The sequence below is a fragment of the Scomber scombrus genome, chromosome 15, assembly GCF_963691925.1.
Source record: "Scomber scombrus chromosome 15, fScoSco1.1, whole genome shotgun sequence".
NCBI classification, from domain to species: domain Eukaryota; kingdom Metazoa; phylum Chordata; class Actinopteri; order Scombriformes; family Scombridae; genus Scomber; species Scomber scombrus.
This window is the reverse complement of record NC_084984.1, coordinates 15,750,639-15,764,200: the sequence shown is the minus strand read 5'-3', so window position 1 is coordinate 15,764,200 and position 13,562 is coordinate 15,750,639. Positions and strand designations below refer to the sequence as shown.

General features: G+C 38.2%; 1 protein-coding gene across 3 annotated transcripts in view; it reads right to left on the bottom strand.

The window, feature by feature from the left end:
- Positions 1 to 11,299: 11,299 nt before the first annotated feature.
- Positions 11,300 to 13,562, bottom strand: part of scarb1 (scavenger receptor class B, member 1) — a 44,685-nt gene continuing 42,422 nt past the window's right edge. For all 3 annotated transcript variants that reach the window (XM_062434530.1, XM_062434533.1, XM_062434531.1), the window contains one exon: positions 11,300 to 12,517. In XM_062434530.1, the coding sequence (XP_062290514.1) occupies positions 12,510 to 12,517 (8 nt within the window). In that variant the 3' untranslated portion in view covers positions 11,300 to 12,509. The remainder of the gene's footprint in view (positions 12,518 to 13,562) is intronic.

Below are 13,562 nucleotides of genomic sequence, written 5' to 3'. Positions count from 1 at the left end.
GTTTTGACAATGTGTAGAGCAGAGTTCAGTCTGAGGCAGGCAGGTCACAGGCCGACTAAATATAGAGGACTGTGCAGGGGGAAAATAGACACATATAGAGGGATTGATAAAGTGTTAGAGGAGAGATGTGGACAGGAAAACAGCGAGTGGTAACTAAGTCATTAACTCAAGCACTATACTTACATTTTGGAGTGTTTCTATGTGATGCTACTTTATACTATCACTCCACTACATTTCAGAAGAAAATGTGTTTGTATTTTTTGCTTCACTACATTTATTTGACAGTTTTAGTTAGAAGTTGCTTTTTACATGAAAAAAACATAATGCACTTTAAATCTTGTGTGCAGTTCAAAACCAACAATGAACTGATCTACTAACAAGTATTATGTGTGTATCCAATGTCTGATATATCTTATTCCTCTGTGCCGTAAACCTTGTTTGTTGTCCAAACAACTATTAAAAACAAGTCACAAACTCTTCATAATGAAGGAACATGTCACCGGTGAATTGTTCCTTCATTATGAAGAGTTTAGTCATGTTAGTTTGTTTAGAAACGGCTCCAAAGACTAATAAAAGTGATCATGTTTTCAGTCTCCAGAGAGTAGTTCTGTGTAAAGCAGACGGCACTGAGCATGTGAAGGAAGGCAGCTCAGTTTATAGCTTCACTAACTTGTTGTGCTTCATATCACAACTTCTTCACTTTGTACTGAAGTTCTTTGAAAAATATACTATACAGTGTAGTACACTCACAGAACTACTCTCCAGAGACTGAAAACACAAGTAGATCTGTTCATCATTGGTTTGTCTCCAAACATGAGATTTGTTGATATTAAGAAAAATATAGAGAGTTGTTAGACTTAACTTTTAAGCCAGTGGATTTCAACCTTATATAAGACAGCATTGTGTAGTCTGGCTCACATTTCAGATGTCTATGAGTTGTTGACAGCTCCACCAAATAGTGATTTTTCCCTCTAAACTTCTCACATGGTTTCATTTCAATAAATGTTCAAATGATCCAATATTTCAGCAAAAATCAAAGATTAGAGAAAAAGTCCAAAAAATGAAAACACATTTGTGAATCAGAACTTAGTTTTTTCTTCTTTCCTCTCCCATTAATCATCTCACCACCCCTCACATTTATCTGCTGACCCTTTGGAGGGGCCCCACCCCTAGGTTGGGAACCACTGGACTAAACTATCTAACTGTATATAAAGTAGTGTAAACTAGCTCCACCACCAGCAGCTACAACAGTAACATGCTGCTCTAACACTGATGCTTCACTATTAATAATCTAATCATATATCAGTCAGAGGGGACAGGAGCAAGTCCTTTTACTGTAATTCTTTTATTTTGGAGTACACTGGAGTATTTTAACATTGTGGTTTTGGTATTTTTACTTGAGTAAATGATCTGATTACCGTGCCATCAAATGCATCTCTCTTTACTTGGGGAGTTGGTCACTGGTTAGGAATGATGTTATTTCAGCCTCGCAGACGACAGCTGCTAAAAACAAAGCGATGAATGTCTACTCACAGTTTACTGGACTGTTTAACTGCTTCATTTATTATTGTGTGAGTGTGTGAGGACCAAATATTATGATGTCATGTTGTTGTACAAAGACATCGTTTCATTTATTGGTTCAGTCAGTGCTGTTTCCATTACAGAACAGTTGTGCTCTAATAGTGGCTTTTTCTAAAGGTCAATTCACCCGAATTGAAAAAAAAAAGTTTTTTAATGTGGTATGTACGCATGCAGATTGTTTGTATTTTAATGTATATGTGCACTGTGCAGGTTTATTAGCTTTCAGTCTGCAAGATGTTTGCTGCCACTGCCAGACACAAGCCAGGTTTAAATTACTCATACAGTGGTTTGAGTTCTGTTCTGCTGTTTAGATGGACACGAACATTTCCTGGATCAAAAGTACAAAAGATAAATAACTGCATTAAAAAGTCAGAATTACAAGCCTGTGGACATAAAACCTTCAGAGTAGAACTTAACTACTATTCCCATGATGCATTTCACAATGAACCATCCAATCACAAAACTTAAATTCATGTATATGTGCTGTTAATGATCCTGAAGTAATTTTGGATTAATTCAGCAACTATGAGCTTGTGTTTTATTCACAACTGCAGCAACAAAGCATTTTTTAATTTATTCTAATTGGCTTATTCTACATAGAAATGGCAGCTGAGGCTCATGGGTTTGAGTCCTCACTAAAACTACTAGAAAAAAACAGGATTTCTCAGAGTTAAATTTGCAATGATTAAAACTGGCGGCCACAACATCAACATATAGCCTTATTAGTTATATTGTCTTTGAGGTAAATTTCTGAGGGTGACATTAACCCATTAACCCTCCTTTTTTCTTCCCGTTGACTGTGCAGCTTTTGTTCTCACAGGTATAAATAATAAATAATTATAATAATTATTAAATTATAAAGTATAAATTATCGCCAAATTCTGTGTTAGACCTTTTTAGGCAACTTAATTCCAACTTATTACAACAGATTTTACACATTTCTTTTTTAACCTTCGTGTCGTCCTCACGGGTCAAATTGACCCCATCTGTTTTGACTGTTCCTTCTTTCCTCCCTTCCTTCCTTCCTTCTGTCCTTCCTCCCTCCCTCCTTATTTCCTTCCTTCCTTCCTTTCCTCCCTCCCTCCTTCTCTCTTTCTTTCCTCCCCCCTACCTTCCCCCCTTCCTTCTTTCCTGTCTTTCTTTCTTTCCTTCCTCTTTTCCTTTCTCCCTCACTCCCTCCTTCTTTCCTCCCTCCCTCCTATCTTCCTTCCTTCCTTCTTTCCTCTGTCCTTCCTTCCTTCCTTCCTCCTTTCCTTCCTTCTTCCTCCCTTCCTTCCTTGACTCGAGGACAACAGGAGGGTTAAATTATGGTCATTCGGCCTCATTTAAATGAAATTATACCTACATTTCTTTAGTTAAATTGACCTGAGGACAACAGGAGGGTTAAAAGAAAACATTTGATGTGGGAATACAGAATGTGGAAAATGCAGCTCTATTGATTTCATGTGTTTCAGCAAAAAGGAAATGCTCCTGTTTTGTTGTTTTGTCTTTTAACTTCTCGCTTAAACTGGAAGTCGGGGTATGTCTGGTTGTTGTGTGTGGGACATTTTGCTGCTTGTGATCAGTTCGTGCCTCCAAATTCAGCAAAAAACTTCATCAGTTTCACAAGATAACCGACAGACAGAGAGCTGGAATGAAATGAGAGACTTTCTTTCTGAACCTCTTCTACCACAAGTAGATCATTTCTCCCACACTGCAGCGGGGAATCAGCTGCTCATGTTGCTGTTATAAAAGTCACGGTGCACCGCTCACAGCGTTATTCTGTTTTTATTATGTGTTCATAACAATATTATATCAGAGCAGAAAAAGAATAAGAAGAATGTGACTGTTTAAAACTCATTTGCTAATACAATATTTCTTCATGCAGTCCAGTTTTACCATGACATGGGCTTATTAATGTGTATTCAAGATAAAATAAAATAATAAAATATACATTATTTCTTACATAATTGGATATTTACCTTCTCTGTCTACATTCCTACACTCACCTGTGGTCATGAGATTACAGTGTCTGGTTTCAGCCTCACTGTCTGGGTTTGGAGCTCAGATAGAAGATTGAAAGAAGCCAGCTGAGGTGGTTTGGTCATGTCCTTCTGTCTTTCCTTTCTTCTGTCCTTCCATCTGTCCTTTCTCCCTTTCTTTCCTTCCTGTCTTCTTTTCGTTCCTTCCTTCCTTTTATCCTTCCTTCCATCTTTCCTTACTTTCTTTCTCATGTCCTTCTGTCCTTCCTTTCTTCTGTCTTTCCATCTGTCCTTCCTCCCTTTCTTCCTTCCTTCATTCTGTCCGTCTATCATATCTTTCTTCCCTCCCTCCTTCCTTCCATCTTTCTTTCCTGTCTCCTTTTCGTTCCTTCCTTCTTCTTTTTTCTTCCCTCCTTCCTTCCATCTTTTTAGTGGTCCAGCCCACATGAGATCAAATTAATCCTGGTTAAGTGTAGGAAAATGGATGAATTTATGACTAGTTACTATAATAATGATAGAAATAGTAATACTATAACTCGCTAACATGAAGTAAAATTAATTATAATACTGATAAACCAGCCTCCAAATTAACTGGATGTTTGCAAAGAGACAAATCAGAAAATGCAACAAACAAACCAAAATCGTAAGACTGAACAAGATCAGTATAATAAATGATTTTCTGGTGCTCACAGTATTAAAGAATAATTATTACAAATTTCTCGCAATCTCTACAATCTCCTCAGGATGGAAGCAGACATCTAAATTACAGATATTCCAAAACCATGACACATTAAACCCAACCATCTGCATCTACAGAGAAAGAGAGAGGTAAATACCACTAGATGTCAGCAGGAACATGTGTTTTAATAAGATAAGAAAATACTTAACTGATCACCTGAGGGGAGAAATGCATGAAACAAGGGAACAGATAAAAAGTAGGAATAATAATGGTTTATCCTCAATTTGCACTTTTAACCAGTACAATGTTATTTTTTTTTATTTTAAATTGAACTTTATTAGGTCATGTGTTTTTATAACATATTTTAGTATCCTTATTTATTTATAGACATTACATATGGTTTCTTATCTAGCTATTAGTTTTATTTTACTCTTACACCTCTATTTTATTCTTCATCTTTTTACTGTCCGATGTTCATGCTTTTTTACTTTTATATATATAAAGTGACTATCTATCTATCTATCTATCTATCTATCTATCTATCTATCTATCTATCTATCTATCTATCTATCTATCTATCTATCTATCTATCTATCTATCTATCTATCTATCTATCTATCTATCTATCTATCTATCTGTCCTTTAATAAACATAATAACATTAAAAGTCAAGTAAATGGAATTTAATCTATGTACATTATAAGCGTTATAGAAAAAATGTGCAAAATATGTGCAGAAATAATGGTTCTGGTAGGTGTAATTATACTGTATATTCACACGTTATATATATAGCAATATCAGTCAAAGGTCTGTACACTGGAGACATTACAACTTTTATTCATAGATTTCCTCTAATTATTTATCTTTTACTTTTGTATTTTAAACATACATCTTCTCTGAGCTTGATTTATTTAAACCATTTATTCACTGCTTTTTGGGAACTATATTTCAACTTCCCAGCTTGCTTGCTGACATGATTTCACACACACTGAATGACCTGAAGGTGTTATAACTGACTCAGGTTGTTTGGAGGTGTGTACGGTCAGCCTGCTTGTAGCTTGTAGCAACACATTTACTGAAGATCTGCATCACAGTAAATTGTAATACTATTTGGATGCTTGTCCTCCCGGGTCAAATTGGCCTCATCTCTTTTGACTGTTCCTTCTTTCCTTCCTTCCTTCTTTCCTTCCTTCCTCCCTCTTTCTTTAATTGTTCCTTCGTTCTTCCCCTTCTCCCCTCTTTCTTTGCTCCCTCCTCCTTCCATACTTCTTTCCTTACTTCCTTCCTCCTTTCCTTCCTCCCTTCCTTTTCTCCTTACTTCCTTCCTCTTTTCCTCCCTCCCTCCCTCCTTACTCCTTTCCTCTCCTTACTCCTTCCATACTTCTTTCCTTACTTCCTTAATTCCTTCCTTCCTTACTTCCTTCCTCCCTTCCTTTTCTCCTTACTTCCTTCCTCTTTTCCTCCCTCCCTCCCTCCTTACTCATTTCCTCTCCTTACTCGTTCCATACTTCTTTCCTTCCTTCCTTACTTACTTCCTTCCTTCCTTCCTTCTTTCCTTCCTTTCTTCCTCTTGTCTCTCCTTCCACCTTTCCTTCTTTCCTCACTTCCTTCCTTCCTTCAATCCTTCCTACCTTCCTTCCTCATTTCCTTCCTCCTTTTTTTCTCTCCTTACTTCCTTCCTCTTTTCCTCCCTCCCTCCTTCCTTCCTTCTTTCCTCCCTTCCTTCCTTCCTTCCTTCCTTGACTTGAGTACAACAGGAGGGTTAATGCAAATATATGGATATATTTTTAAAATCAAATTATAATTTCTTTTTTTATTTTTATTAATTAAGCTACTCCACAGTCTTTCCATATACTGGCAACTACTGGAGTAACATTTACCCCTGACAATTACTGGTCTATGCATTATTTTAAAGGATGATTATATGTTTTGCATGTAAAAGGTTCATCTACAAAGCAACTGCAGCCATCAAATAAATATAGTGGAGTAGAAGAATTAACCTTCGTGTCGTCCTCCTGTTTTGACTGTTCCGTCTTTCCTGCCTCCCTCCATCCTTCTCTCTTTCTCTCCATCCTCTCTCTTTCCTCCCTTCCTTCTTTCCTTCCTCCATCCCCCTTCTTTCCCCCCTCCTTTCCTTCCTCCCTCCCTCCTTATCTCTTTCTTTCCTCCCCCCTACCTTCCTCCCTTCCTTGTTTTTCTCTGTCCTTCTTTCCTTCCTTCCTCCCTTCCTCTTTTCCTTTCTCCCTCCCTCCCTCCCTCCTTCTTTCCTCCCTCCCTCCTTCCTTCTTTCCTCCCTCCCTCCTTCCTTCCTTCCTTCTTTCCTCCATCCTTCATTCCTTCCTTCCTCCCTCCTGTTCTTCCTTCCCTCCTTCCTCCTTTCCTTCCTTCTTCCTTTCCTCCCTTCTTTCCTTCCTCCCTCCTTTCCTTCCTTCTTCCTCCCTTCCTTCCTTGACTCGAGGACAACAGGAGGGTTAAAATTGTTTTTATGGGACAAGAGGGGGAAACACCCTCTGATATCCTCGATATAATCTCAGCTATGTGAAAGGCTGTCATGCTATTTTTCTCTCTTGTCTTTAACAAGAGACGTGTGTTTACCATTTACCATCTTATCTTCTCCATGATCTCATCCTCCACTGATGATCTCACTGATTTGCAAACTGCAACCTCAGACACCACAAAAGCACACATCTAGCTCCATCTAGCTCTTAAATCCCAGACTGCAGACTATTACTCAGATATTCATTGCTCACATTCGAACACACACACACGCACACACATACACACTCACACACACACACACACACACACACCAAAAGAAAAGTGCAAAATAAGCATAAAAACATCAACATCCAGCTCTCAACCTGCACTTAGTTCCCCACACTGAAATCTCATTAAGACCCATGACACAAAACATCAGATCTTTAAGGTGACACTTCAGGGTGACTGTTCTGCCCTTTAAATCTTTTTGTAGATTAAAATACCTAATATCTAAAAGATCCTTATCAACACCTAATCACACACACCAAAGGCTGTGACAGATAGCTGGAGGACATTTGTGCTGTCGTAGCACCAAATTTACACCACAGTCCATTTAAAATAACCAAAAGAATAACTGCAACAAAAAAAAATATTATTATGTATGGTTTGATTTGAATGATCGATCTTTGGATAGTTTGGGGTTGTTGTTATAAAATTTTATGTATTATAAAATTGTAGGATTTGTAATTAATTGTCATTTTCTGTCCTTTTTCCTAATCTTTCCTGTATTTACTTACTTTACCTGGATGGTGATGTGGCTTCGGCCTTACTCAAGATGTGCAGTTTCTATGTGTGTGTGTGTGTGTGTGTGTGCCACTTTACTTGAGGTCAAAGAATATCTTCATTACACTGTCATAATGGTGTCATGACAGTCAGTTTTGGGTATCCTGTCAAACATCTATGACCAAGTGCTAGAATTGGTCTGTAACCTTGCACATCTAATTATAATAATCATTATGTCAACTTGCCATACACACAACAATAGGTGCATATTTCAAGTTGTCATGAGAAAGACATTTTCTGGTCATGTCATTTTGATTAATGTCAAATTGTCATAATCAAGACAACCCAAACAATGTCAACTTGTCATTACAAAAACCGAATGACACTTAATGAAAAAAATCATAAACATTGACATAATGTTCATGACACATTATTTTAAATATTAATTTTGGTCTCAGGTTTATAGTTAAGTTGTCTATCAAATAAAATAAAATGTAAAAAATCATGATTCAAGTCTGATTTCAGCAAGTCAGCTAATGCATATTTAGTAAAGTAAACACTTTGCAGAGATAGGCTCTTTATATGTGTGTGTATATATATATGTGTGTGTGTGTGTGTGTGTGTTTGTGTGCATATGTCTGACCCAAATTGGCCCCACAGTTAAAACCAAACCTACGCCCATGTAGAAGTCATCACGACATGAGATAAAGGCTGTAGAGCAGATAAAGAGGTCAAATTCCTCTAAATCAGATTACCTCTGTGTGCAGCTGTATGCTTATATATAACACGTTTAACATGGGAGGCTCACAGGGGAGCAGTGGAAATGAAGGGAAGGGATGCTTTAAATGAACAAATAATCCTTTAAAAACTGTCTACATGATTTGATTTGGAAATAAGTAAGCATGAAGACAGTTTTGATACTGATAGTATAGAGTTTTAAGTTTCAGTTGAAAAGACAGATCAATAGGATTTTTTTTATATTCACTCCCACGTCGTCTACAATGTGTTGTGATCTGTGAAATTAGTTCCACGTGAAAGCTGTCGAAATGTTGACAAGGCCTATAAAACTGATTGAGTACGAATGCATTGCTGAAAGAAACGTTTGGCATGAGGCGAATCAGTTATAATGAAGAACAAGTGTGGCAGCAGAGGAGCAAAAGATTCCACATTACTTGTTGGTTTTGTTGGTTTTTTTTTTTACCCTGCCCGTGTTTCCTTCTTTCCTCTGTCCTTATTTCATTCCTTCCTCCCTTCCTCTTTTCCTTTCTCCCTCCCTCCCTCCCTTCCTTCTTCCCTCCTTTCCTTCCTTCCTCCCTCCCTCCCTTCCTTCCTTCTTCCTCCCTTCCTTCCTTCTTCCTTGACTCGAGGACAACAGGAGGGTTAAACTAAGCAGCACAGGCGCTCCATAGGTTTCTATCTCTCATGGATCTGCTGTTTGGATGAAACCAGAGGACGATTTATGTGTTGTTGCTGTGAAGTGTCGCCAACATTCCTGCTGTGTCAGTGTTTCAGTCTCAATGCGCTCATGTGGATTTGATTTAAAATCTGGCTTCGGGGAGAAATAACAGGAACGTAACTTCTGCAGACCTCCACAGTCTGGATGTTAAAGTGCTGTGTGTCACTCATTAAACCCAGCAGGAATTCCTTGTCAGCTTCTTATTTACAAAAATCAAAAACCCCAGGGCGCCTGTCATTGTATTCAGGAGCAAAATATCGTCTCATAGCTCTGAAAACACATACACACACACACACACAAAAAGAGGAGTTTCAGACAGGAAATGTAATGCACGCAGCAGGTTAGCAGAGATCAGCAGGGCGTTGGAGCACCAGCAGACTCCTGTAGGCAGATCTTTAGCGGGCAGTGGTCGGTCAAAATGTGAAGGAAAAGAGTCAAAAGTGGTCAAAAAGTGAATTCCTTTTAAAGAACAGGTTGCAGATTTAATTTCTTTTTGTGCTAGTTTTACAGTTTATGTATCATTAAAATCATCCTGTAAATGATTATTGTATGACTTTATTAGTTTAATGAAACATAAAGGCAGAAATTAAGACAGAAAAGTTAACATTTTGAGCAGTGCAGCTTTTTTTATTTATTTCTTCATAAGTCAGCTTCCAAAGTTAAAATGTTGATGTAGATGTTTCATGTGGATAGCAGCATTCTGATATAATATAATTTTTTTGTTTGATGCACTGTGGTCTCCATTTTGACATGTCCTCCCGATGCAATATGTTTTTAAATGAGTTACTGAAAGCAGTGTTTTGAAAATGGGATCCATACATAATTCCTAAACCCTTGTTGTAAATAATGGAAAAATATATTTAAAATGTTCTTCCATCCATGTGGCCTTTATGGATGTTTTTGTATTTTGTATCATAATTTAACTTAAGGTTTTAACTTATTGTTGATTATGACACACTCATTATCAAGAAAATTAAAACTGGCACTCTATGTCAAAAAGGTTGCTACCCCTGGTCTACAGGTAGCCAGTTAGCTGAGTTAGCCGCAGAGCTAGCCGCCAAGCTAGCCGTCGAGTTAGTGTAGCGTGGTGCAGAGTGAAGCTACCCTCCACTACACATTTAATTTGAAAGTTGTTTACTTTGTTCTGCAAAGAGCAAAAATAGGTATTTTATCATCAGTTCGCCACACACACATGTTAAACTTCAGACTCAAGTGTGTGTTCTCATTCACTGAACATATTCACTGTTTTAACACAGAAAAATTCATTAACATCTGTACCAACATTCAAAACAATAAATCATGTGACTGCTGTATCACTATTCTTAACCAGTTTCATCATGTACATTCAAGATCAACTTACTTAGCAAACACACAGTATCAATCATGTCTAAACATTGTCCAATTAATCATGTATCTATTTTAACCTATTTATGTATTTATTTATGAACTACACGAGCAGTCCGTGCTGACCGGCTCATAGTTTTCCTGTTGCTTGCGGGTAACTACGCAACCAGTGCTAACTACAGGCTAACCGTTTTCCATACGGTACATTGGCTGAGTAACGTCTATAAACAACAATACATAACGTCTCGAACGGGATAATAAACCAGCACATAACACATTCACCCACTCGTTACACAGTTCTAACTCTCCCTTCTTACCTGCAAAGAGCAAAAATAGGTATTTTATCATCACAGTTCGCCACACACACATGTTAAACTTCAGACTCAAGTGTGTGTTCTCATTCACTGAACAGGTTCACGCGTGACTTCCTTATTCCTGAACACACCGTGTAGCGAACGCGCCCTCTGCTGGTCGGAGTTAGGTACTGCATACTGCTAGGTAACTACATTTTTCAGACAATAAACCACTCTTTTCTCACCATAAACACACACAATTATTACCACACTCTAAACATGAGCTGTACTGAATGTAAATTATATTAAACATGTAAATAATAATAATAATGTAGGTATATTAACCCACTGATGGCTCTGTATGCCACATTAGCAGCAGAAAGCTCTCAGGCCTAGCGTCCATGTTTCTGGTAGAGGTGGTGACTTTGATTGACAGGTGACACTTGGTAGGGGGCGGGGCTTCAGCAGACTAGGTGGGCACTCCCACAGCGTTTGGGAGCTGAGAAAAAGGATGACTTTTACACAACTTTGAAGCCTAATTTCATATGTTTGGCGATTTTTTTTAATCATTCAAATTTGGCAGGGTGGTTAACAACACACTTTTCTGTGGTATGTCAAACTCAGAACACATATTTATTCTTACTTTACATGGACTTTAAGGTTAAATTTCGTGGACATTATCATTAAAAAATAAAATGAGATCACACACACTGATTAATTGAATTTCCAACAAAGGAACATTTATTTATTTATTTTTCTCTTAAATCACTTATTTATCATAAAAGAGGCGACTGACACCAAGCGGCATCATTCACATCCATCTCATGAAATACATTCACACCTTAAGAGAAGACAGTAGTATACAAATAGGAGTACATTCGCTCCGAGGAATGTTTAATTCTCTCTTTTTTTTCTTTCTTTTTCTTTCCCCTTTAATGAAGGCACATTGGTATTGAAATACTGTACACCTGGCAGTCATTAGACATACAAAGAGCTTCTCTGTCTGTTAGTTAGTTAGTTCCCTTGTTGTTAACCCTCCTGTTGTCCTCCCAGGTCAAGGAAGGACAGGAGGAAGGAAGGAAGGAAGGAAAGAGGAAGGAAGTAAGGAGAGAAGGAAGGGAGGAATGAGGAAGGAAAGGAGTAAGGAGGGAGGGAGGGAGGAAAAGAGGAAGGAAGTAAGGAGAGAAGGAAGGGAGGAGGGAAATGAGGAAGGAAGGATGGAAGGAAGGAAGGAAAGAAAGGAGGGAGGGAGGGAGGAAGGAAGGAAGGAAGTGAGGAAAGAAGTATGGAAGGAGGAGGGAGCAAAGAAAGAGGGAAGGAGGGGAAGAACGAAGGAACAATTATAGAAAGAGGGAGGAAGGAAGGAAAAAAGGAACAGTCAAAAGAGATGAGGCCAATTTGACCTGGGAGGACAACAGCAGGGTTTATACAGAAACATTTCTTGAAAAAAAAAAAAGTGAAAAAAAAAATCCACCACAGTAGTTCGTCTACTGCTGCTCCTGATCCTGATGTAGTGATAAAACCATAAACACTGACGAGCAGAGCACAATGATTTTTTTGGTTGCTACAAAAAAAGTGTTTATTTTCTTATTTTTTTTGTGTGTGTGTGACTTGAGCTTCCCTCGCTCCACTCAGAGACAGTCTCGACTCCCCTGAACAGCCTGGACACAAAACCTGTCTAATGAAGTGAGTCTTTAGGCTGAGAGTGTCATAAACTTTACAGTATAAAGTATCATTAAAATATACTGAGGGAGTGTTTCATCTCACTTCCTCAACTGAAACACTGTCGGTCCGACGACAACAGCTGAGTGTTTATAATGTACATATATATATATAAATGTGTGTGCAGGTCAGTCCATTTCATCGTGGAGTAGAGGGTCTTTCTCTTCGGTTGAAGTGCTCTCGTTTTCATCTGGTGTGATGTCACCGTCGTGTTTATCTCTCTGTGTCGGAAGAAGAAGAGAGAAAGTATTTAAGAAGTGTTCAGAAGATAAAAACGTGCAGCTTGAAACTCACTTTTAAACGTTCTACCACTTCTTTTAAAACTGAACATAACAAAACATGAGCTAGTTCTTCTTGTATCTCCTTAACCCTCCTGTTGTCCTCAGGTCAAGGAAGGACAGGAGGAAGGGAGGAAAGAAGGAAGGAAAGGAGTAAGGAGGAAAAGAGGAAGGAAGTAAGGAGAGAAGGAAGAGAGGAAGGAAGGGAGTAAGAAGGGAGGGAGGGAGGAAAGGAGGAAGGGAGAAAGGAAGGAAGGGAGTAAGGGAGTAAGGAGGGAGGGAGGGAAAGAGGAAGGAAGGAAGGAAATGACTAAGGAAGGAAGGAAGGAAAGGAGTAAGGAAGGAAAGGAGTAAGGAGGGAGGGAGGGAAAGAGGAAGGAAGGAAGGAAGTGAGGAAAGATGTATGGAAGGAGGAGGGAGCAAAGAAAGAGGGAAGGAGGGGAAGAACAAATGAAAAATTAAAGAAAGGGGAGGAAGGAAGGAAAGAAGTAACAGTCAAAAAAGATGAGGTCAACTTGACCCGGGAGGACGACAGGAGGGTTAGAATATGGTTCATTTATCAAATTCATCCAATTGTTCTCTTTTATAACTTAATTATTTCATGATTTGTGTATTTTTGCTGCCATGTGAAGCATTTTGTAACTTTAAAAAAAAAAAAAGGTTATTTATCATTATTAGATCATTTTCATACACCTATATTGATTATTTCATTAAATATTTGCTTTAATAAACATCAGAAAATAGTGCCAAATATTCACCACAAACTCCTGGAGTCTGGTGCAGCTTAAAATATTAAACTTTTAATTATGAACTTTTAAAATTCAATATAATCAAAGTAGATCGCAGCTCACACTTTAATAGAAAATATTTTAATATTTTATCTAGATGTTCAGGACGAATAATTTCTTTTATGTCCCTTCTTGTATCTCCTTTAACCCTCCTGTTGTCCTCGAGTCAAGGAAGAAAGGGAGGGAGGAAGGAAGGAGGG